The following is a 26,160-nucleotide window of genomic DNA, read 5'->3' as shown; positions in this document are numbered from 1 at the left end:
AAGGACATTAGCCTTTGAGAGAGCACTTCCAGCCCTGGCTGTGGAACAAGTTGCACAGAGCGGTAACCACAGCTGTGTTTGAGATACCAGGAGTTACCGAAGTCTTCCCTCACCACCGGTTTAACTGTAAGCGTGGAAGTGCACATTGGGAATACGGCCACGACCAATATTGCATTGAATCATTCATAACTCCTGACATGTTTGGAGTGTCAGCTCTGGCTTCCACAATAGAGGAAGCATATCAGTTCATCAGTTCACAGTAATCACAGAGCTGCTGCCCAAAGTTACTGTTCCAACCCAAACACTCTGACAGTGTTTACAAATCTGCTGCGCTGAAATGATACCAAAACACTTCATAAGGGTATAAACTATTACACAGGGAAAACGGCTTTTCCATCTCACTGCACTCGTGAGTGATGATTCCTCGGATGCTCCGTGGATAAGTGGAGAGTTTCGGGAGTTGGCTGTCAAATATGGAAGACACCTGGCATAACACAACACGCATGGCTGACAACACAACAACAACAAGGGGAGGTTTGGGTTCAGCAGCTCAGAGCGGACTTCAGATGGAGCAGCTGTAATCCTTTCGAGCCCCGAGTGCGACACAGCAGTGGACGGGCCAGCGCTCGATCAGGGGTCGCGACCCGATTGCGGCTCATTTCCCAGCGGGTTACTTCCTGGTTGAGCAAGACAAATAAGGAAAGGATACAAATGCTGCATTGAACTGCCGAGGGGGAGGCTTTAGGATAACGTTGGTGTTTTTATTTAAATTTGTGGAAACCATCTGTTTCCTCTTAAACATTCTTGTACTTCTTTTAAATATACAAGTACATCGTCAGCATGGGGGACGATATTGGTTTATGGCTATACCTGAGTAGCATGACAGCAAGTTGACGCAATATAGGAAAAAGCCAGCTATGTGCAATAACCTTTTATTACTAACATCACTTACTGGGATATATAACTTTTGTTAAGAACAGCTGTGTCTCAATTCAGGGGGCTGCTAACTCCAGAGGCTGCATTTAAAGACTGATTGCATCAGAGCTGCAGAACTGGTTTGGTACCTCTTCGCCCACAAGAGATGAAGGCCCCAACGGGTGGATCCTTCCCGGCCAAACCAATCCCAGGATTCCCGCTTCTGTGGCAATCTGTTATCAGGCTTCAACTAAACCAAACAGCTAATGTAACAAGCGTCCACTAAAAGGATGCAGCCCCCGAATTGAATCACAGCTCGCATTGCAAAATTCCTGTCCTTATAAGTTATTTCAAGCTAAATTTGATACAGTTCGGGTTTCAAAAAACAAATGCTTATAACCTAAAACTCACTTTTGCGTGAATTGCAAGTACGTAAGTATTTAATGAAGACGAATAGCATCTATTAGGTTTTGATCCCCAGTTACATACGACTGGAAGACCAAACATCATTATTCTGTAACTCAGAGACATCTGGGACCTGACACAGAGTCACCTCCTGTTGAGATGACGAATGGCCAGACAGTCGGGACAAATGTCGTCTTTCGCACATTCTCAAATATCTGACACACTAACGGAGCCCAGATGCACAAATCCCAACACATGGATAAGATATCTTGAGGTTTGTGGCACATGAAGTTTGGCTACGATTGGGGCTGGAGATATGGTGAAAAAAAATTATATCTGGGGGACAAATTCTCAATAGATTTTAAAAAAATCAGCAAGATGAGAACTTGTGGAAAAACATAAGTGAACACCAACCTCCTTGTTCACGGTTTAACATCAGACAGACTTGGTTTCCTTTAACTTGGCGGCTTATCAATAAAGTTGGACACCGAGTCGTCATCTTTCCCCTTCGCCTGCGCAGTCAGACGCAATTGGATCTTCCCGACCGCAACCACAAAAACAACAATCATCCAGCGTGCTCAGACCGCAGGCTGACAACAACACTTTTCGCCGCTCATGGCAAAACAAAAACAAAGCCGCTGACACAAAGGCTCTCTCCGAAACAAGAGCTACACACCCATGAGACTGGATTCCCGTTTGTCATCTTGTATTTAGGCGCGACAAAGACAACCATTGTTCCTCCGAGATCTGTAATATTTCAATTACAGCCAGACAGCATCCATTTTGGGGGATGATGAAGTGTCTCCTAGTCTGAGCGTTTCCTGAGCCTCATTACCTGAAACATAAGATCAACATGGCCGCTTCGCTTGCCCCCGAAAAGCCAAAATAACCGAGATGAGGCCACAGCAGAGCGCAGCAGTTACATGGGGCCTCACTCGTTATAACATCATGTTTATTTACTGTAAATAGCAGAGACGATGCTATAGTAACGGATGAGAACACAAAGCTGTGAGCTGAGGTCACACAAGCTGCGATTTGGTTCCTCGCTTTGCCGAACACACGCTCAAACTTTTTCCGGGAACCAGAGAGCGGATCTACTCCAGGAGGGCAATCAGAGAATTATACCTGGCACCAACGACAGGGAGAAGAGTTCATGACGAACTGCAGGGGTGGACGACGTCAGTGAACACTTAAATGGTCAAATCACTAAGGGAATATTCTCTGTTACAACAGTTAAAGGTTTTGAACTGTTATTTGTCACCGGTGAGAAGGAAAGGGACGTTTCTGTCTTCATTAATCACAACTTCTGATTAGAAATGGAAAACTCTCAATGTTTTAAGAGGAGAAAAAGTGAAGGGACAGAAAAACTGAAAGTAGAAAGACGTGATGTAAGAAAGAAGAATGAGAGGAAAGATAAAAGAAATTGGGGAGAAACCATGAAAGGAAAACTTAGAAAAACTTAAGTTGACACCAACAATATTTGACTCCAGATAATAATAGTTGCAAAGATGTCGTAGTGTTTCCTAGTTCCGATAAGAATGATATATTAGATAGAGAAAATGTAAAATATGTAAAATCAGAAAAGTAACTACTAAAGTTTTATAAAGCAAATATTTGTGCCTCAAGAAAGTGCATCAAAGTGTTTGACCACTTGGGGCAGCACATCAACCAACAGTCCTTTATGACACTGACAGCTGGTTGATTCTCATTGTTTCTCCTCATCGTCAGTGCCATCTGTCCCTCATTACTCAAAACAAAGAGGTTTTACATGATCCCTGACACACAACAGGATCTAAGCCAAGATGTTTCTCAGTCAGGAGGGAGACGAAGGCCCGGCAGTGAATGACTCATGCACCGCTCAGCTTTCCTCAGTGGCACCATGAGGTGGCCTGCACTGTTTCATGTGCAGCAGCGAGTGCACCGGCCCATGAGTTCCACTGTTTGTGGACATAAATCAGTGACTTCCAGTGACTTATTGCAGCAGCTTTAATAAATATAAAGTGAAATATCTCTATAGGATTTTTAATGCATTAAAGGAGGGGGTTTAATTTACATCATTGGTGATTCCCTTCTAAACTTTGTTTGTAGCTGAATTTGCAGCTCTTGTAACGGTACCTCAGGGTCCACGTTTTCTCCTAAAGAAACACAAGAAGCTCTCCTACATGGTGGATGTCCAACGATTGACTGTTTAACAGCATCGGACAATATTTCCCGTCCGACAACAAACCCCCTGCGCTCTCCTTGAGCCCCTACCTGCCTGAGAGGAAGTGCAGAATTAGGGCCAAAAGGGTTCTGAGTTCACGGGATGACTCTGGGGCCCTGCAGGAAACCGACACCGTCCTCCTGGCTCCATGTGTGGCCTGATTCAGGCTCCAGTTCTTTTATTACCTGTGATGCAAACCATGCGCCTCATCACAAGAGACAGGCGGGCGTGATGCTCGTGGCTGCGTGTGAATGAAGGAGGAGTGAAGACAGGGTCCAAACGGAGGATGGATTTGGAAATAATGACACAAATGTTCAAAAATAGATGGAATGATTTAAAGACCTCAGAGGAGAGAGGATGTAAAGTGATGGATGAACTCTCAAAACTACCGCCGCCTGTTGTATTCGTCCGCGGCGAGCCAAGAACCTCTCAGGGACTGTGACCCGGGCCAGATCAGCCACGTTAAAAAAAAATGGGAAAGAGAAAAAAGCTGTCCCTATACGAGAGGATATCACTGACTGTGCTTTGTATCACATCCAAAAAAGACATTGTCAAATCATGAGGCAACTGGGATTACCGTATCCAGCAGCTCCCCGAGGCCCCAGCTGTCTGCCACCTCACTGTGGGGGAGAGACCCACATAAAGATGTAATGCGCCTGTCAGGTCTCTGATCTACAGACAGGTTTATAGAGTTACATCAGGCACATATTAAAAAAGATGTGGTTCTATTTTGGCTTTAGGCTCCTTCAGATATTGTCCCGAAAAGGCATTAAGCTCACGTTTGGGTCCGAACCAGACCCAAACGTGATTCAGTTTGCGTAACCCTCTCCCTGACAAGCAGGGTTCTGCTTGTTATAACTTCTCAAACGCCCCCTGGGGGCTGGACGCAGAACTGACCACAGCTCATGAAAAAAAAACCTGTCTCCTCCATGCTATGCCCCGGGCCACACGGGATGCATGATGTCTCAGCTGATAGTAAAGAGAGATAAACATAGATCCTTTTCAGATGAGCTGTGGTCAGACGGGCACTCAGGCAGCGGCGGCCTCCAAAGAGTCTCCGGCCCCGCAGCCCCCCCCCCCCCACAGCAGCCCAGAGGCCCCCACTTGACTCTGCTCAGACTCAGCGGTCGCTGCAGTTACAAAAACAGGTCGCCTTTCCAAAAAAACTACAGTGCATCAACAATGGAGTGGAGAGCGAGAAAGGACTTACTCAGCTCAGGGATTTGGGGCCTCATGGAGTGACTTGGGTTTTAGTTACCAAGCAAAACATCAGAGTCTGAGCACCCACAATGCTGCTGCTCTTTAGTGTGTGTTTTTGTGTGTGTGTGTGTGTGGCCCACAGGTTGATGACCATCACATTAACATCCTGAATTCGATAGCCTGCCTCCCCTCAACCACACCACCATCACAAGTGAGTTCAAAGTGAGAACGCAGGACAAGAAAAACAAAAGTAAAAGTCTCTCACAACTCAGCTTCCCTCCGACCGTTAAAAAAAGACGATCACAAAGAGAAGCACTTCAAAAATACGTCTACACAGCTTATTCTCCTTCCAGGATCAAAAATGCACTCGAAGGAAAACGTGCATGAGGACTCGGGGGCTTTCCCACAGAGGCTCAGCTGCAGAGACCTGGATCTGAGTTTCTGAAACCTCATCTGATCGATGTCGACTCCCCCGGGCTCAGATTTCCCGCCGGCTGCGTCAGGTGCCAGTCAAAATGTGCAAACCACTACAAAGACCCTCAGAGACGACTGGGCGCTGGCGAGCACTTCATAGAAAAACAAACAGAGTAAAATGTCACCAATTGGAGAAAACCAGAGATTAAATAAATAACGTGACATTTTCCCCTCTGATGAGCAGCTGGGATAATAAACCACAAAGATGGTGTTTGAGAAACGAACTTTTCAGACTCTGCCAGGAGCCTTTTATTGGTGCTATTGGATATTTTCATGGGAAATAAGAAGATGTTGCACCGCACATGTATTCCTCCAGTTTTCAAAATCTACTTTGGTCTGTGACTTTTCACAAATACTTGAACTCTTTGTTGGACCTCAGAGACACAGAGAAACACTGAATGTTCAAATGATCTTTGATGACGAGGACATATCTAAAATCCAGCTGCAACCACCACAGTAGTACATGTAAGCCAATTCCAAAAATGCATAATACTCACAGACTGTACATGTATATAAAGATGGACGACATGTCAGCTCCCGCAAAGTCTCGATCCCATCTACTCCGTGATTGTGGAAGGGACATGGAGCAAGCCAAAAAATCGAACTTTCTCAAAGATGGTTTCTCTGGGGCCTGATGGTCTCGGGTCAGAAGTCCAGATTCTGTTCTGGACCAGTCGTGTCACCTGTCACCTTTGATGTGACCTAATTACCAACAAGACTCAATATCAGACCTGTGCTTGAGTCAGAGACGGATGTTCGTCAGCAGAATAATACTCCAGTCTCCCATAAAAGCATAAAACATCTCCACATGCAACCTCCTACAGGAACCATGAGGATCCAGTTAAACCAGTGCAGTCGTACATTTATACATGAACACACATTACAAATCCCCGGGCAAACAGGAAAGTGTAAAAGTCTGTTTTGATTTAACAAAATCTAAAGGTAAAAAGGAACGAAAACGTCATTTCTCGTTTATTCATCAGTTGCTGAAATGTTGGGGTTGAATTTTAAGTCTGTCGCACTTCATGTCCGACTGAAACAGCGTCTGAAATGTAAATGTAGTGAACTACGCTTCCTGTCCTGCTGAGGCGCTGCCAGAGAAAACCTTGAAGCCGTAAAACAGCGGTGCAGAGTATTGGGATATTTAACAGGAAGCTGGTGGGGAAAACCTCTGTGGGAGCGTTTCTTTTAAAACGAGCGTGGCCCACATCAGCCAAACTCATCACCAGTTTGGCCACATCCACCACTAACGCTGCCATGTGGACACAGCACTGGTCTTCACATCTCGTGCTCTTTGAAAACCCGGAGACGGAGGCATGTTTCCTCTCCGACAGAACCACTCAGGATCCTTCTGTTCAAGCTCATGGTTTTTACCGCTGGTGTCGCTTGTGGGCAACGTTGGTATAACATTATGGTCACGATGGCGGGAGCCGCTCTGTGATTTCAGGCTTGCTTGTAATGAAGACGCTCTATCATTTATCAGTGGCTTTGAGACGGTGGAGGGCTGTAACATATGAATAGGACTGCGGCGTGTGTGTTGACAGGTGGTTAAACAACCATAAGGAAGTTTCAAATGAATTAAGTTACACATCATGCAATTTAAAATGTATTGTGTAAATTCAATGTGTGTGTTACGGTTATATAATCTATTCCGTGAGTATGTTTTTAAACTATTTCACAGGACAAGGTTTAACCAGGTTATATAAAGGTGAACTCACACACGGCATCAGTGCGGTTCAGAAGGAACATCATGCACAAAGTGGAAAACTTCACAAATGGAAACAAAGAAATCCTAATCACTCGTGCTCCTTGCTCAGCACAATAATTCATATTTAATAGTGACGGCAAACCACAAGCAGAATGTTGGGTTTCAAAATGATTCACTCTTCCCCCCCAAATGCTAAGAAACCTCCAAAGTCAACAAGACAGGATCCAACGTGGCGCAGGTTGGAAGACCAATGCTCTCCGAGGTGGCAACAATGGAAATGCCTGCTGTTGCCTGCAGCATCATGGGTGTTGGAGTTCCTTCTGGGTGGCCCGCCGCATCTGCGGTCGGATGCGCAGGCGTGGCACGTCGGCCAGAATGACAACAAACCATCCCGGTCAGGAAGAGGAGGACGTTGCTTCTGCCAGATCCTGTTCAGACACACACGCTCCAGACGTGAGGGTGGCGACGCTCTGCTGCCACGGAGCAGCCGCGGCAAATACACTGAAGGTGCCAATCAACAGCATCCACCACAGACGACTTTAAATTACTGCACACAACCGTTTGTTCTGATTCATTTAAAAAAGGAGGAGCTGGAGAGAAAACTCCTCTCTGAAGAACTACTGACGTGACAGATCCACAAGAGGGATGCCAAAGCTCCTTGAGGTTGCATCATGTCAACGGATGGGACAGGGATTAAACTGAAAAGTCAACTAGAGGATCAAATATACTTCCTTTAGGTATTAAAAGAGATCTGTCCATTTCAAACAATGAAACTGTGACACATTATTCCATTTTTCATTAAAAGTCTATCAACAGTAGTATTTTACAAATAAAAACTTGTTCTCACGGTTCGACCCAGTTTTCGGTTCCCCAGTGATTAATTATTGTATTAATCTGTCTCAAGAATATTGCGTTCAATCCATATACAACACAAAGATACCAGTCGCCCATTACACAGTCTCTTTGTTCTCCTAATGAACCCCCCCACCCCCAAAATTCATGTACAATATATCCCTTTATCAATATTCAAAAGGACCATGTGCATGTGCAGTAAACATAGTGCAAGGTGAATGGAGCGAATGTCTGCAGTTCGAGCTACACATGGAAAATGTGATAGTCATTAAGCATCTGACAGCGTTCTGGAGCCCGACACTATTCCTCCACACTTCAACTCCCTTCTGCTCACCAGGAAGCTGGAGGTTGATCTTGGCAAACCACACAGTCTGTTTTTTTCTCTCTCTCCCTCCCTCTCATTAACATCTCGGACTGTGAGGAACACATTTACTGGCTTTTAGAACGTCGAGCAAGAGAGGAGGAATTAAGAAAATCCCCAAATTCATTGTTAAAGTGCGCCTGTGAGTTCCGCTGCCGGATGGGGCTGGAGACACTTTTAGTGTTTGTGCACACAGGAGACTCACACATCTATGAAAGTTTGCATTGCAAAAGTGCGACGCTGTGTGTTATTCCAGGGGCTGAGCACACACATGCACACGCTGGAGGGAGCGCACGAGCAGGAACAAAGAGCTGCAGCTCGCCAAGAAAAAATCAAACGTGCATTTTTCACGGGAGACGCTGAAAGAACGCAGGTGTCCTGGATCGTCTTCTGTCCACTCGGCTTTTCTTTTATTTAATTATTAAACCGATGCGTCAGACCCCCCAACGGTTGAAGGTCCTCCCTGATAGGCTGTTAAAAGGAGGAGGTGCTGAACCCTCTCCTGACATCTGCATGTGGGTCACGTCAAGGACACCGAGGTTATTACAGTGTACGAGAGCTCGGAGGGAGACGAGGGGGGGGGGGGTTCGCTGCCTTTCTTCCCTCTTTTAAAAGGTGAGTCAGAACAATCACTGACACTCTGACGACCACAGGCCAGATTGAAAGTAGCAGCTAACTACCAGCACATGTGTTCTGGCAGAGACATCACCGATCGACGGCGGCTCCTTCCAGTTGCGTTACCGTCGTTTTGTTCTCTGCCAAGCAAAAGTGTAATGGACCAGGGGGGGGGTCCTGCGTGATGTTGAATCCATTTATCTTGCTGGAGTTCTTCTACCTGCTGCTCAGTGGTGAAAGATGATTGCACTTCCAACACGTCAGAGTAGATTACCTTGAGCCTTGAGAGCTGCTCTGCCTGTGACAGGAGTTGTGTAAACTCCTTTGTGGCCCTGGGAGTTGTTATGTTGGGTTTAAAAAGGATAAAAATTGCTCAAGCGACGTAATTTGTGTACTACCAGAAAAATCTGTGCAACAAATGGGGGGGCGGGGGGGGGGGGGGGGGGCTCTGCGTTTGGGAGATTAACGAGTGAGAAGCAGTTTACTGCCACATTCACGTCATATCCAGAGTTGTTAATTGTGTTCACGTCAACAAGTACGATTTACAACTAGGAGTCAGAACCTTCTGAAAACGTTGATACATCCAACTTTACTTCATGATTTAGTCGTGATAAAAGACTCAATATCGGCCAGATATAGTTCTATCCTGTCAACGCCCAACACAAGTTTCTCTGTGATGTGAAAACTCTCGCCAGTCTCATCTCTATGGAAGCATAGACGTCTCACAAAGGAGCATTAAACAAATTTACCCCTGGATCATTAAAATATCCATCACACCATCCATCCACTCTGATTAATCGATGCGAAATTCTTTTTAAAATCTGCTTTAGCTCTCCAAAGATATTGTGAACTTAAGTATGAAGTGGAGTAAAATCACCTCAAAGTTGCACTTGAGTACGTGTGTGTGTGTGTGTGTGTGTGTGTGTGTGTGTGTGTGGAAGTTTGATTTCCATCAACGCTGCTCTCGCCCTGTGATGGAAAGGCAAGGAAAAGGAAAAATGACATTGTGAATTAAATTCCTGTGTGATCTGCTGCCATTTCCCGTGTTGGCTGCGTTTCCTTACACTCGCACAGATCGTTCGGATTCCAGGTTGAAAGCACTGAATTATATCAGCGATAAGGCGCCAGTCTGAGAGTCTGAGAGTCTGAGAGTCTGAGAGTCTGAGAGTCTGAGAGTCTGAGAGTCTGAGAGGAATGGCTGCAGCACTAGACTAATGATTTTTCTGACTGTGTATATGCAAGTGTGTGCGCTCTTATGTCACGAGGTGTGTAGTTTGTGTTTCGGATAAACACTTCCAGCTGGATCTCATACTGGTGCAACTCCCTCCTCATTAATCTACGACCACCACACACACACACACTCACGCACACACACATCCTTATCTCCTCATGAAGAACTCCTGTCATGCTCCTCCTAACCCATCCATCTACTCCCTGCTCGTCTCTTACGACCGGCTGCGTCTCCTCCACCTTCTCCCGCTTCCTTCTCACTCCCTTCCCACCTCCTGGGATAAAATACGGTCTCGCTCTGTGCCCCCCGCTCTTCCCGCTCTTCCAGCAGCTCGGTGATATCTCAGTCTCCTCCCGTCTGCCCTTTGCCGTGCGTTTCTCTCCCCCCACCAAAAAACCCCCCAGATATGAGTAAATCCCTCGGCCCTGCTCTGCACATCGTCTTTTTGTTTACACCCCCGAGGCCTCAACAGCCTGCTTCGGATTCCCTTGGTGAACTCTCCTCAGAGAACATAAGACACTTAAACCCAGACGTTTCTGTAGACCGCCGACTTTTATTTAATCACATTAAACTCCATTGTTTCCTTGGGAAGTAAAGTTTGCTTGCTCTCGACCACAGAAAACACAAACACTTAATCCTCCTCTTTGTCTTTTTGGTGCAAGTTTATGTCTCATGAGTGATACGAGTTTTTCAGTGTCCCTGTGGCTTTTAAAATACTGGTTTAGACAAATTAACACAATAATCTAACCTGACAATTGGATTTAACGTAACATGAGATGCACTAGAGATGACTGAACCTCATGGAGCAGTTTATCTCAGGGTCTTGTTCACGAGTGATGGGATGATGCAGCCAGAGATGGACAGGCGGACGGGTGTGGGACTTTTGGGGTGAAGAGGGATCCCAGCCTCATGTGAAGCTTTCCTGGCGCATCTCCCCTATGATCCTCACCAACTGTCGTGGGTTTTTGGGTTGTGAATAAAGAAATGCCTGGAGATACAATCCGCAGAAATTAGTTTTCTATAGAAGTTTTAGAGCTATAGTGAGAACTTTGGATACACAGGTGTAGCCTGGAGTCATGCTCCTGCTTCTATTTGTGCCGGTATCTAATCAGGATCCTGCCCGGGCGCCTTCCATCTGGGAGGACATCCCGGGGTAGACCCAGAACCTGCTGGAGGATTTATTTCATCTGGCCTGGGAACGCCTCGGGATCCCCCAGGAGGAGCTGGAAAGCACTGCTCGAGAGAGAGGGATGTCTGGAAAACTCAACTGCCACCGCAAACCAACCTCAGATAAGTGGAGGAAAACTGAAAGATGGATGACGCTTAAAGAAGCCAAACATAAAAGCCTTGAATTGAAATAGGTGCTTAAAGTGCAAGAAGAAGTGCATCTAATATTTTCGTTCTATTCAGTGTAAAAGCAGATACGGCAAATCACAAATAATCAGCACAATGAGGTATGAGATATTTGGATGTGATGAGAAAGTTAATGTCTATCATTAAAATTGCTTTGAACCCCATAAAATCAGAATAGATGATAGATAGATGGATACTTTATTAATCCCGTGGGAAATTCAGAAATGAATGCCTCCTCTCCACATCTGTTACACCTGGCTGGAAAACCTGGCAATATGACAGCTCCTCTTTAAACACGAGCCAAATTTGAGTTCCCGGATTTTTACCAGACGAGCCCCTGAAAGTCAAAAAAGAGAAAACCCTGTTTTACTGCAGCCGTGTCTCGTTTTAGCAGATGACTCCAGTAAGTGCTTCACCGTCTCCGTCTGCTCTCCACAACAGGTGGCTGACCTGCCTCATGCTCAGGTCAGGTTTACATTGAAGTGGGTCTGTGTCTGGAGAGTCTACAGGTGCTCATTTAACAAGAGGTCACTGTGAAGCACCAAACCTCAAACCTGCTGCCGCCGAGTTTTAGCCACTCGGCTGCAGCAGGAACAGACAACAAACAGCTTAAGTCAATATGAGGTGAAGTTGCTGTCAAATAGTTTTCCAGCAGGTAAGGAGTAACATTAGCATTTGTTTAGAATCATGTCTGTGTACACATGATGAGTGTAAGTAAGGGTTAGGGTCTCCTTTTGGCTCATTGTTGTTCTCCATCAACTCCAGATGAAGCTTCACCACCTCATAGTCGTTTGTCTGCTGTTTAGAGCCGGGTGAGATGATGGAGCGGATTTCAAGCAACAGGCGACACATCCTCTCGCAAACATTTGAATGAACCAAGACTTGCTCAGCTACGACTGTTTATAAACAAACCAGAAAATCATCAATGAGAAACTCGAGAAAAAACTTTGACAATTTGCAGCAGTTCCTTAAAATGTTGGAGATCCTGAAAAACGTTGTGAAGCAGCTTTGATTTGCGAATTATTCACTTTTTCACGCCAATTATATGAATTGCTATTGAGGGAGAGCTGCAGAGCCATTTAATGACAAATTTAAATATTAAAGCAGCTTCGATGACTAACTGTGAATACGAATTAGATATGAAAACTGATTGACTATTAGATAAACACCAGAGAAAACCAGAAAAGAAAAGTAAAAGAGACGCCTGTGCACCCACAAACATCATGGACATGTTTTCATGCTGTGAAGTCTCAGGGCCAAAGGAAATCTTCTGACAGTGGTATGGCAGACAGGGAGGAAATTTGTGTGCACTTTACAAATGTATTAAATGAACAAAAATTACCACGCAATTTTTGAGAAAGCACCGAGAGGGAGAACTCGAGACGGCCACAACACAAGACTGAAGAAAAGACAGAAAACCCACAACAAAGCCCATAAAACTCCTCATCAGACACACAAACACACCACAGTCTCACATGACAGTGTGTGTTTCACGTGTCAGTGCCTGACAAACACTGGGTAGTCATGTTAACCAGGATGGATGAGGTGCCGGGTCGAGGTGTCAGTATGACCAAAGCTTAAGGTGCTTGTGAAGTTTGTGAAAACGGGGGAATGTTCTTCTGCCAAACCCACCGGACTGAACCGAGCCCAGGCTGTGCGGACACAGCTGGTTACACACACACAACACACACACACACACACACACACACCGACTCCGTGCTTGGCTCCGGGAGTGTTCCAGGTCTTGCTGGAGAAACCATAACAAATGCAGGAAATAGATTAGTGCACTCTGGGTTCCACACTGGCCACAAACCTCCCGAGCCCCGGCCTCTCGAAGCCCACATGTGTGGGAACAGCAGACACAGCAGTGGAGGGAGCGAGACCCCCACCCACAGATCAGGGTGGATCCCAGGAGGACCTGCTGCACTGAGCAATCACATCTACTTGACCTGGAATCATACCTGGAGACCAACATGCAACATTTCATTTAGTCTATGTTTCCCCTCCTTCACAGCAGGGGTGAGAACCCTTTCCTATCGATTGCCATTTCAAGTTTCATAACTTCCTTCCAGGGCCACACTAAATTACTAAACACATATATCACACTAATCTCTCTAATGCAAAACTGCTGCTCTATGTTGAGGCATCTGATGTCAGATGGTAGTGATGGTGATGCTGCTCTCAGTTGGTTTTAGTCAAAACTTGTTGCTCAAACAAATCCACACCAGTGATATATAAAATAAAGTAATTCACTACTCGATCAGAGTCGGCAGTGATTCCACTCACAGAAACGACTCATTTGATTTTATTTAAAGTTTAAATTTCTCTTATGGACGTTCATTCCTTCACTTGTTAGCGATTGATGTATTTGTTTGGTGAAGTCGACCGTTTTTAAAAAGTTTATTATTTCTATTTTAGTGACATTTCGTCCGAACTTGTTTTCATTAAACTCATGTGACTGCAGTGTGTGGACATTCCTCTATTGTTTATTCATCTCTGTACGCACTCTATCCCAGGGAGGTTCGGTCGAGGAACAAACAACGACCCTCGCCAACTCTACTTTTGTTTTCTTTAGAAAGAGATTTGACTCGACCTTTATATTTACAGGGATTTTGTGACTCTTGGGTTCATGGTTTGATTGAGTCGAGGGCCTCGGCTGATTGCTGGTGAGCGATTATTAAACCGGCTCTGGAGGAGTTCAGCCAAAGCTCAGGTAGGTTTTGTTTTTATTCTGATGGCCCTCTAATGTCAACCCCCCCACAGAAAAATAAATAGGTTTAATACTTGAGCACTGTGGAAGCGATTCCGGCTCGGCTTCAACTTGGCAGGGAGGGAGATGGGATTACCATATGAATTCACTCAGTGTCCGTACTAGAGTATGTGTGTGTGTGTGTGTGTGTGTGTGTGTGTGTGTGTGTGTGTGTGTATGTGTGTGTGTGTGTGTGTCTGTCTGTTTGTGTGTGTGTGTGTGTGTGTGTGTGTGTGTGTGTGGTGTTTCATTTCCACTTGTATACAAGTGAGTGGAAAAAGTGTGTGTGTGTATTTATGTAAATAAACAAGATGTATGCATGCCTTCTGAATGACGTCTGTGAAACATACAGAATTAGAAACATTTCAATCTGTTTAAAATGTGTGTGTGTGTGTGTGTGTGTGTGTGTGTGTGTGTGTGTGTGTTTGCGTGTGTGTGTTCCCCTCTGGCTCTTTGTGACCTTCAGAAAACGGACTCGTGAATGTACAAACATCCCCAAAGGTGCATTAAAAAGATATTTTACTTTTTAATTCAAACCTCACTCCTCACAGAACAGCTGCAGGCGCAGGCGAGGGTGAGTTACAGCCCAAGACAACCTCAATGAACAACGTGGTAGATTTTATTACAACTTAATTAAAGCATTTGACATCAGAGGTCAGTGCATCTAATGATGGAATTCAGGGAACTAAAGGAACGTTAAGTTTATGTAATGTTGAATTTGAATAAACAGGCTGTAGCAGCCGAGGCTGGGGTTCATTAACATAAGTGAAGTTTTCGATCATGACAACAGCACGTTCATGAAAAGAGTGGGTTCATGACATCAGCCACTACAACAGATTCTTGAGTTTGGGTTCTGGGGATTGAGTCTTGACTTACTGCAGCTCAGTTACTGCCGGTCTGTACAGTTTCAGAAAGAGATCTGCAACCAGCATCAACACAGGCCAGGCAAACAGCCCATTTCAAATAAGCATGCCATGACAGTAGCATCTCATGTGAGGAGGCAGAGGACCACACCAACATCCTATAGATCTGTCAGAGGTAAGACGTATTCATCTTCAAATAAAGACCTGGATCTAGTGACTTTAGATGTGGTTTCATGAGGGGACTGTTGGGCCGTGGCGGAGGGTTGAGCTCTCCGAGTGACATTCTAGTCATCGGGTTAAACAACTACAGGCTTCCTAGGGGAAAAAGAAACCCCTGCAAAGCAAAGTAAATGACATATAAATGTGATTGTTCCAAGATAAATAAAAGAACACTGGTTCTGTCTGTGTAATTTCTGACCCATGTTCTCTGTTCCTCTGTGTTAAGTCGCCCTCCTTTGAGCTCAGCGGTGACTTTATATACTAGACACAGATTTGCACTATTTGTCCTGGGGGGGAGAATAGGCACTGGATTAAAGCAAAAATATTCAGAGAGGAAATAACTGTTTGTTTCGCCCCGAGGACTGAGATTATAGCTCTAATAGAGGGAGAGTGAAGGTTTTGCGATGGTTTTCAAGAACGCAGCTCGGTTGCACAATGAAGCCTCTGGGGGGGGGGGGGGGGGCAGAACCGTGGAGCCGACCCCTTCAAACAGCTGCCGTGTCCCTGAGAGCAGCAACAACACTCAGAGTTCAGCCGCTCTCCCTTCCAACTTCTCCTAATGTCAAGAGTTCATTTGAATAAAGTTAAAAGTGAAACTGGATTTCGCCCCCCCCCCCCCAAACAGCTCTCTAATCTAATCCATGAGCGGGACTCGCACACGCTCGCAGAGAAACACAAACAGGATGCCTCGACTTAGGCCACTGGGATGAAAGAGATGTTGTTTTTACACAGTTTGAATTCGGCTCCGCCGTTGTCGGGTCAAACAGCGTTGTCAACTGCCTGTGTGTGTGTGTGTGTGTGTGTGTGTGAGTCATACTGCAGCAACACCCTGGATAAAGAGACACACGGGTTCCTGATCAACGTTGGATCAACAGAGCAGCGATGGAGCAAGAGCTCCATCTCCAAGGAGAATAATAATGATGTGTTTGTGTGGGACAGCGTTGGACTTTTGTGGTCACTTTTCTCTTGGACTTTTCTCCATTTTCCTCCAAAAAAGCACGAAGCACTAAGATGACTAAGAACACACACGGCTGAACAGGACTGAAAGAGCAGCAACTGTGGAACAAACTGACTTCACCTTCTCTGCAAAAAGCTACTGGCAATGGAGGGATCGTGCATCATTAAAAAGGAAGATTTAATAATAAACACGTGAAAACACTGCAGAAGATGAGGAGAAGAAAAGAGGGGCCAATGGTAGAAAATGCTAAATTTGAAGGGCTCAGTTCAAGCTAATTATAAAAACACATTTTGCACTACTGACCAGGGATGCAGTGTATTGGTTTCGTATGTGTGTATAAGATAACTCAAGTTGCATGAACGGATTTTCACCAAATGTGCTGATAATATTACTTTGGAGGGAAATCTCCAGATTATTAACTTTTGAGGCTGATTACTCAAAGATCGAGCTCTCAAAATACATGCATAGGAAACGTAATTGAATGACCAGTGAAGGAGCAAAGTGGAGATACAAGTTTTATTGTTGCATCCAGAAACCAGGAGAGAAGCTGAACGCAGATGCACACAAGGGCAGATCAGATTTACAGAGAAGGTAAAGAAGTTTCCAGGAGAAACAGATGAAGGCGTCCAAGAAAGAAACCCAAAGAAGAGGTAAGAAAACTAAACTTGAAAAAATAAACTCTGTGGGAATAAAAACAAAGGAAACAGCTGGAACTAAAAGACAAACCGTTATCAGTGAAGGAAACACAGGTGTGATACAATAGGAAGCAGGTGATTGAGGAAGTGGGAAACAGGAGGAAGTGGGAAACAAGAGGAAGATAACGATTAGAAGCAGGCGAGACAGGAAGTGAGAGTCAAAATAAAACAGGAAGTGAGCGGTAAAGGATAACAAAAGCTAACTAAGGAGTCTTAGATACACGACGAAGCAAAAGTCAACAAAAACAAAAGCTGATAACATTTTAACTGAGGCAGAATTGTGACACATCACTATAAATGTCTGTTTCTCGCATTTGAAGATCGCAGCAGGAGATTGTCCAGGTTCGACATGTTTACACCTACAGGAAGTGTCAGGAACATGAGTTGAGCATAAAGGAAGCATGACATATGAATTCTGATGTTTAAATCAGCAGCAGATTAAAACCAGCGTCGGCCCTTTTATCACCAAAAGCTCTCGAATCTCGTTGTCATTCCAATTTGGCTTCTTCTGCATCATTCACATTCTTACAGTGGCTCACTCGGGAGGCTGGAAGATAAACCTCCAGAGAATCTCCGCTGCAACTGACTCGTGCGTTCTCACAGGAACATATCAGTTGAGTGCGTGTCTGAAAGCAGCTTTCAGGGAAAACCAAGCTAAAACGTGGGAATGGGAAAATAGAGTCCAAACCATCCCCATGAATAGACACTGCATACTGTAAGTGATGAATACTGTATGTTTGTCTTCGAACTGACCCTTTAAGCTTTTTAATCCCTATCATTCCGCTCTCGTTTGGTTCACTAACAAGTTCAACGTACAAGTCTGCTGGGAAAACTCACCGAAAAACTCCAGATGGCCCGAGTTCCCTCCAGCTTCACGCATGAGTACACACAGCAATATGCATGTGAACTCTTGTTTGCATGTGTCGCTCCACAACAATCAGATACGCGGCGAGTCGAGCGCAATTTGGAGTTGGAGGAATTCCATGTTTTTGGGGGGTGGGGGGTCCCTGTGTGAGTCAGCACGTTTTAAGTGGCTCAGTGTAAGTGGATGAGAGGGAGACGAGGGGCTTTGAATCTTCTTGATCTGCTGAGCTCTGTCAGCGGTGGCCGGGCCTGTGGTGAGCTGGACCTCACAGGCTGTCGGCCGCGTTTACGCTCAACGCAGCACAACTCGAGGACAGGTGAGGTCTGACCTGAGGTTTCTCATCGACTTGAACACAGAGGTGACTCCAGGTAACGAGAGAAAAAAGAGTTGAGCCCACACACTTAGCACCTTTAATTTACCAAAGCAGTAAAAGTTTTTATTATTTGAGCTCCAAGTGTGCTGGCCTTTCTCTCTCTCTCTCTCTCTCTCTCTCTCTCTCTCTCTCTCCTGCTAGGAAAAAAAAAGGGTTTCACTCACCGAACCGCTTGTATCCAAAAGACTGTACTTCCTCCTCGTCTGCAAAGTCGTCTGTGTGACATAATCAGAAACATATGACAGAAATAGGTCAAACGCACGCAACTGGAGGAGGAGGGGGGGGGGGTGCATTGTGTTTAAAGCAGTGGATACAGGTCTGCAAACAAACTCTACAGGGCGGCTGAACACAGATTTATAAGGTTCACCTTGAACACAATGATTTCTGATGAGGGAACAAGGGTTAAGGTGGGAGATGGTGGAGTATCATCTCTGCCCCCCCCCTCTTTGTGTGTGTGTGTGTGTGTGTTTGGGTGTGTGTGTTTGTGCATGTGTGTGTGTGCACAGAGCTGTAAAAGCCACAGGCTGCGGTTTCTCTGGGTTGTTGACAGTAAACCCTAATTACACTCCGCTACACTCTGCTGCAGAGCTCAGAGAACATCACTGCTAATGTTAAACAGATGGGGACTGGACTGAGGGGGTGGGGGGGTGGGGGAGGCTGTGGGACACACACAGACACACACACACACACAGGGGGGAGAGAGGGAGGGTTGAGTGTGTGTTTGTTGGGGGGGCGGTCAGAGGCGGTTCGATGGAGTAGAGTCAGTGATGTAAAGTGAATCAGAGCTGTTGTTTCATTTAGATTTCTCTTTGGAAACTAAACACATTTCAGTTATTTATGATACAGGTGCTGAGTGTAACACAAATATACCAGTGTGCAAACCACATGCCCTACTACGTTGGGCCCTGAAGTGCAACGCACAACGACAAATAAGAAAACACAACAGAAAAAAAAGAAAAAAAAAAGACTTAAGCAAAGCAGGGAAACTAAACAGCTGATTAGAAAGCACAAAACAACAACAAATCACCATAACACAACAACAAGACAAAGAACATAAGAGCAAGACACAACAGCAAACACAACAACAAATGACAGAACACAACAGCGAAAACAACAACAAAAACAACAACAGACAAGAAGACACTAAAGTGTATTAGTGATCTGTTGCTGTGTTTTTACACTTCATGGCCACCGTACTCTACAGGTGACGTTCACTGCCCATCATATGTTCCCTGCCACATTAAAGTCATCCCTTTGCCCCTGAACGCATCTTTTTTCTTGACACTTTAACGTGTTTTATCTTTTTCATCTCGTGCACCGGGACATTTCCGGTTACGCAGCCTAAATTGTAAAAACAACATCTCGCTTTTTTAAATTCCTTCAGATGGGAAAACAAAAAAAACTCCGAAGTATTTCACAACATCTGCACCGCGGCACCGTAATGTCATCCAGATGTGCAGCGCGCACCGGGAATTACGCACAGAGCGAGATCGAGTCAGAACATGTGGATTAAGAAAAATAAAAACACGCATGTTGGTGTGAGCTGCAGGACACGAACCTTTCATGGCGTTTTATAACTGGGTGAGGTCTGGAGAAGAGATGAGGAGCTTTCACTTTCTGCGCATCTCAGCATCCAGTGCGAAGGTGTGAACTGGTTCCAGGCGCCGATGAGAGAAGAGATATAAAACAAAAAAAAGCTAGTAATGTGTCTTCATGTCGCGTGGTCAGGTTAGAATCCCATGTTCTCCGTGTCCGAGGCTCAGAGGAGAAAGGAGTGATGAGGAGAGGCTCGTCCTGCAGAGAGGAGGAGAAACTGAGCTGACTCCACCACTGTGAAGTTACACGGGGAGGCACGGTCAGCTTCTGGTGGCCCTTTCACAATTAAACACCCATTTGATGCATAATATAATGCAAATGTATTATATTATGCATATTATGCATAATGTAATGTAGACTATGGTTCACTTTAAATAATGTAAGACAAGGGGAAACCAGTAGCTTTTAAAGTTTAAATACATTTTTGCAGTAAAAATTGTGATTGAGTTTCTCACAGACACTTCACTAAAGCTTTTTTTCCAAACAATAGTCCAAATCTCCAATATAGTAAGTATAAAAAACTAGAATGAAAGATAGAACATTGTTAAATGATTATCATAAATCATTTTAAATTACATTCATTGTATTTCATCGCAGTACTTAAAGGTAAAGCCTCCTTTGTTATTCTGCTACCAACTTTTACAATTTTAACCTGGTGACTTTATTATTGTTTACTAACTGTCCCATTTGTTACATAATCCCTACTGTTGTATCTCTCTGGGCTGATGTCCACTCAGGTAATTTCTGCCCTGTGGAGTAGAAGGCCCACACTTTTATTTTGAAGGCTCAGACCCTTGCCTTCTGGTACCCTCCCATCTTTCTCCCTGTGCTATTCTGAGCATCTTGACTCAGTCAGCAGAGACAGTTCATCCTCGTTACTGGATTCAGTCTCCTGAAGTCCCTTAATGTCCCCTCTGCCCCCCCTGAGTCTCCTGAAGTCACTTCTTGTCCCCTTTGCTCCCCCTGAGTCTCCTGAGTCCCTTCATGTCCCCTTTGCTCCCTCTGAGTCTCCTGGAGTCACTTCATGTCTCCTCTGCTCCCCCTGAGTCTCCTGAAGTCCCTTCATGTCCCCTCTGATCCCTCTGAGTCTCCTGAGTCCCTTCATGTCCCCTTTGCTCCCTCTGAGTCTCCTGGAGTCACTTCATGTCTCCTCTGCTCCCCCTGAGTCTCCTGAAGTCCCTTCATGTCCCCTCTGATCCCTCTGAGTCTCCTGAGGTCTCTTCATGTCTCCTCTGCTCCCCCTGACTCTCCTGGAGTCACTTCAGGGATCGGGAGCAGGACAAGCCCGGGACGTCGTGCGGTGCTGCACTGATCCAGCAGGAGATGAGATTAAGTTACTGGGGGTTGATGGAAATCGTGTCCCCGGGTGAAAACCTGGTTCTCATTACAGATCATTTCAAAGCTTTGTGGAGGTGGAGGAGAGCTACAGGGACATTTCTACTTATGTGACATTTCTAAAGGGCATCAAGATTAAGACGTAGATTCATCACAATAACATTACTCTGATACAGTTTGAAAATGTTCATCTTTTAAAGTAATTTTTACGATGTTTTGTCAATTCTGAACTTTGCTGTGATACTCTGATATATGTAGACCACATTGGTTCACATTTCTCAATCGTTTTTAGGAAAATAAAGTTTTACGATTCATTATGTACGGAATTAAATTGATCTAATGGATATCTTTGAATGCTATACATAGTCTTTTCCCTATATTTCTATATATTGTCATGTGTAAAGGTTTCAAATGTTTTTAATCTATGTTTAAAACTGGTTGTTTGCCTTGAGAAACACCTCAATATTTGTAACGTGATCTAATATATATATATATTTTCCTTTGTTTACATTTGCCATTAGAATTTTTCCTGTTGTTAAAAATGGCGGCCAGGACTCTTTGACATCAGACTTTGAGGTTCAGCAGCGACCACTTCCCCTGCAGCTCTTCCAGGTGCTGTGATGATTCCAGCGCTTCCTGTCTCCATAATCTCTGCGGCCTGCAGATGCAGATCACTGATCAAAGCTGAGAAAACATCTGCATCCTTCAGACTAATGAGGACCATGCACCCACCGTCATGTCTCCATGGCACAGGTTAGTGTCACCGGGCTACATGATCTGGCCCCGATGTTAATCTCTTCACACTCGCTCGCTTCAAACCAATTGATTTACAGGAAAAGACACAGATAACCGTCTCAGCTCTAAATTCCTCTGAGCTTTAAAAAAAACCTTCAACAAAGACATGAAGCTCAGATCTGTTTTTCTTCTCTCTTTGGATAACACAGTCCCTCAGACTCTAATAGCTCGAGATTGACCCAGTCCACCGCATATTAGATTCCAGAGCAGCCAGAGATGATAGAGCGACTAATTACTTGTTTTCCTAAAGGCTTCAAAACTGTTATTTTACTGTCGGCTATAATTGGGGCAGCGGGCTGGTGTAAGGGCTCGGCCGGGGATGGTGGCGGGCTGATAGAAAGCAGCTGAGGGTCAGGTATCTAACAGGCTCCTGCTGGTCCTCATTCAGAGGTTGGGACCTCATTTGCTGGGTCAAGGCTTTTCAGCAGTGGGCTCAGATTAACCATGGATTGAGAAAGCACACAGGAATTCCACATTTACTACGCTGCTGCTGCTGCTGCCTCTGCTGCTGCTGCTGCTGCTGCTTCTGCTGCCATGTTTGGATATCACGAGATAAGAACAATGGAAACTCAGATCGTCCAAAGGTGGAGGCCAGAAACATGGGAAGCAGCGGAGGACATTTTTCATATAATGCTAATATAATGTGAGGGATGTTTTTGATTATGTTGGCTAAGAACGTCTGATATTTATCAGGACTTACTCTTCTGTTAACTAAATTAAACATTTAAAGGGGGGTAGAAGTGAGCAACCTTTCTGTCCCCCATAGTACTTATGAGTATATTTTGGAATATTTTAGCAGCAACTTTATATAAACTGTATAAAGATGATTAAAGATAGATAACGCATCTCCAGTTCCTCCTGTTGCACAAAAACTAAGCTAAAATATCTTGGAGAATCTGGCTAATACTGCAGCCAGCCACCAGGGGGCAATCAAGACGATTTGGCTTCGCTCTTTGTTGTAGTGTTATCATGTTAATCGATGAATGTATTCAGACTTGAAATTGTTTGTAATAGGAGGGATAAAGAAATTACACAAGTTCAAATTATTAAATGAATGCAAAAATAATTAAATGCATTAATTAAAAAGAAGAATAAATTATGAAAAAGGCCAATTCTAAATTTCTAAACTTTTAAAATTCATGTATTTGATTATATCTGCATTTATTTATTTATTTGTAGTTATATCATCTTTTGTTCTCCACACTGTAATGGTTTGCACAAGAAAAACAACAAGATGCACCACAACATTTTAAAACTTTGTTGTTGAAAATACACTTTGCTTCCAGTTAAAGACAAAACTTTGCAGATGCACATTCATCAATGCTGCTCCCGTGGTGACCTGAGGACGATGCAGAGCTTCAGCCCGGGACTGAGACCCTGCCAGGTCTCTGCAGGAGGCCCCAGCTCTCTGCCAGTCTGACGGAGATTAGAGCAGAATGTTTTACCCGAGGAGGGCTCTGCGCCATGTGGGAGACGACTCAGTGAGACGGACCCGAGAACAAATGAGCGTGTTTTGTATGCCGGGCATTAAAGCCTGTCTCAAGCTGTTCAGCTGTACGAGTAAGATGTAATAACCAATAATACAAACACTCTAACAGGATCTGAGCTGCTGAGTGGATCCATAAAAATAGAACAAACCTTGAAGGAGGCCGACATCTGCTTCTCTCTCTCTCTCTCTCTCTCTCTTTCTCTCTCACTCTTCCCTCCAACTGCTGTTCTTGTACTCCAGTGGCTGATGGTTTAAAAGTTTCACTCACAGTTAAATACTTTCTATTATACTATTAAAATGTCATGTCTACAGTACATACAATACCTATAGTTGTACATACAACAGTACACACAATACATATGGAACACTACCTACAGTAGATACAACAGTATGCACAGTACATATGTAACAGTACATACAACACTACGTACAGTACCCACAGTAGGCTACATATAACAGTACATACAACAGTACACACAGTAGACTACATATAAAAGTACACAGAACAGTAATAACAGTTCCTACAGTTGTTTAATGTACAGGCTCTTAGTGTCGTCAGTGCAGATGCCACAACTTCACTGAGGAAAAGATTAAAGTCGTAATTTCAGCTCCTGTCATTCTGTTTACTCATAATGAGCAGTTCAGTTGTGATGTATTATAGTTATTATCCTCTTTATGTAACGTGATCCTTCATCCACACAAACGTCAGCTGACACAACGTCGCCTCCTTCACTGTGAACTTCACTCCATCAAAATCTCCAGCACTGGGATAGTCTGATGATGTTCAGGATTTGGTTGATTATTATTTGAATATTTAAAGAGTAGAAACTGTCCTTCATGAATCCCCAGAGAATCATGAATTTAACATCTTCACTCCATTTGTTTTTAGTAAAAAAAAACACTCCCAAAGAATAACATTTTAATGAGACAGACAAAGCAGAAATCCTCACGTTTGAGGTTTTACTCAATGAGGTAATCATGTTTATCTGGCTTCACACTGACGTCATGTTCCACTCAAAGGAACGACTGTTTATTTTTTGCCCTGATTACTTTATTCATGTATTTTTTTTTAAGCATCTAACTTGATAAGCTTGGGAAACGGCGCCACCTAGTGAGGAGTTTAGGAGAAGCATTTTTAAAAACACATGATGATGAGTAAAATCCAAGCAAGTTTTTAATTCGTGGCAGGATCTGCTGTGTGAGGCTCCACAGCAGATCACTGAGTGTGTTCTGTATAACGTCCACAGGGCTGAAGACACAATGAGGACGCTGCTCGTTTACATTCTCTGCATCACTGTCTCTGAGGAGCGCCGCCGACTTGTCTCCACTGAGCCCAGACAGGCTGGAAAGTGAGGTCAATTCTATACATATAATATTTTTAAAACCTAAACTAAAGTACAATTTAACAAGTGAAGGATAATTCATCACTATAGCATGTTTTTGATTTGGAGTAAAAAAACACTTTACATACTTTTTTACCACCATTAAACTGAACTGCATCATGTTATCTCTGTTGTGTGCAGAACTGTCTGCAGCAGGGGAGCGGCATGTCAATGAGGAGATAAAGCCAGCTCTACTCGGAGTGAAGCAGGTGAAGGAAATGATGGAGAAAAAAGAGGAGAGGCACTTGCACCTGATGGACGCCCTGAGACACATTAACTACAAGAAGAAGATGAACCAAGTTCCCACGGGGGCCATCAAATATAGATCCTCTGAAAATGCATTATATTTGCAGTAATCGTTCCTGATGGTAGAAACCCACGACCAAATACCACAAGATTACTCTGTATTTAAGTATCATAACTTTTCACAGAACAAGACTGTTGCTGTCGAACAGTTACATGCCAGTCTGTGTGACCTAATCCGAGAGCCACCGCATATTTTCTGCCTCATAGACGAAGGCAAAGCCGCACAGGGCCTCATGGAAAACCTCAAAGCAGACAGTGAATAACGAACGTGGGAGTACGGCTGGTTACAAAGAGAGAGGGGGGGGAGGGGGTCTAGTTTTACCGGATAAATTAACTGTTTGTAGATTAATCTGCTTTTTCTGTCATTTTAGAGTAAAAACCACATCTTATAAACTGTGGCTTATTCGGAGGGGATGTAACAGTGAGTGATCTTTTATGTTTGGGGTTTCCTTCAAGGGGCGAAGCAGCTGGCCCGAGAAACCGAGCAGAAACTCAAGGAGGCCGAGCGGCAGTGTGAAGACTTAACCAAGTCCTCCTTTGACGAGTGCCGACCGTGTATCGAAGACTCGCGCAAGGCCTTCTTCACCTCACCATGTCGAAGGGGCTTCGCAGCTTTCTCGTTCAAGGTTAGAACCCAGAGGCCTTTTTCCAGTTCTAATGTCTCTGAAAGTGTAAATGTCCCGAAATCGTTTGAATCCAGTTCCAAACACATTCCTGCTGTGAATCTTTCTGCAGGTGGAGGAGTTTTTCAAGAAAATGGCCGCCCAGTTTAGAACCAGCAGAGCATGTTGACTATCAAAATAGGAGAACGGAGCTCGGACCAAGTCGCCTCAGAATGATGATGATGATGATGATAAATCCGACCTGGAGCTGCTGCAGGCGGAGGAATCGCTCAGCCGGCTGCTGTCCAACATCAGCCTCTTCTACAACCACGGCATCAGGCTGGTGAAGAAGATGCCACACGTCTTCGGTCATTCCTTTCTTGCAGCCTTGGACACGGAGCTCCAGCCCAGCCCGCTGTCAGGCCTCCAGGGCGGCTTGACCGCAGGCTTCCTCAGAACTGTGGGTCTGGATCACATCCTGGACTCATTGTACGACTTTGGGAGGAACGTGGTCCAAGAGTTCAGCTCCACAGTGGTGGCTGTCTTCAGGGAGGTACAAGAAGCTGACGAGTATTTTCAGCAGTACAGCAGAAGTATATGATGTAATTGTATTATT

At 44.6% G+C, this 26,160-nt stretch overlaps 2 protein-coding genes across 2 annotated transcripts in view; one reads left to right on the top strand and one right to left on the bottom strand.

Annotated features, from left to right (window-relative positions):
* LOC133932760 (collectin-12-like) overlaps nucleotides 1-19,823 on the bottom strand; it is a 30,165-nt gene extending 10,342 nt beyond the window's left edge. The window contains exons 1-2 of the mRNA XM_062379592.1: nucleotides 19,598-19,823; nucleotides 18,204-18,254 (exon numbers count right to left, since the gene is read on the bottom strand). Of these exons, the coding sequence (XP_062235576.1) occupies nucleotides 18,204-18,254; nucleotides 19,598-19,604 (58 nt within the window). The 5' untranslated portion in view covers nucleotides 19,605-19,823. The remainder of the gene's footprint in view (nucleotides 1-18,203; nucleotides 18,255-19,597) is intronic.
* Nucleotides 19,824-21,692: 1,869 nt separating this feature from the next.
* On the top strand, nucleotides 21,693-26,145 carry LOC133933045 (clusterin-like protein 1). The gene is given in 4 exon segments (XM_062379999.1): nucleotides 21,693-21,723; nucleotides 24,778-24,935; nucleotides 25,407-25,568; nucleotides 25,678-26,145. Coding segments are annotated over 4 exon segments (819 nt in total).
* The last annotated feature ends 15 nt before the right edge of the window (nucleotides 26,146-26,160 follow it).

This window comes from Platichthys flesus, chromosome 21 (assembly GCF_949316205.1).
Source record: "Platichthys flesus chromosome 21, fPlaFle2.1, whole genome shotgun sequence".
Taxonomy (NCBI): domain Eukaryota; kingdom Metazoa; phylum Chordata; class Actinopteri; order Pleuronectiformes; family Pleuronectidae; genus Platichthys; species Platichthys flesus.
This window is presented reverse-complemented; position numbering and strand designations above follow the sequence as displayed.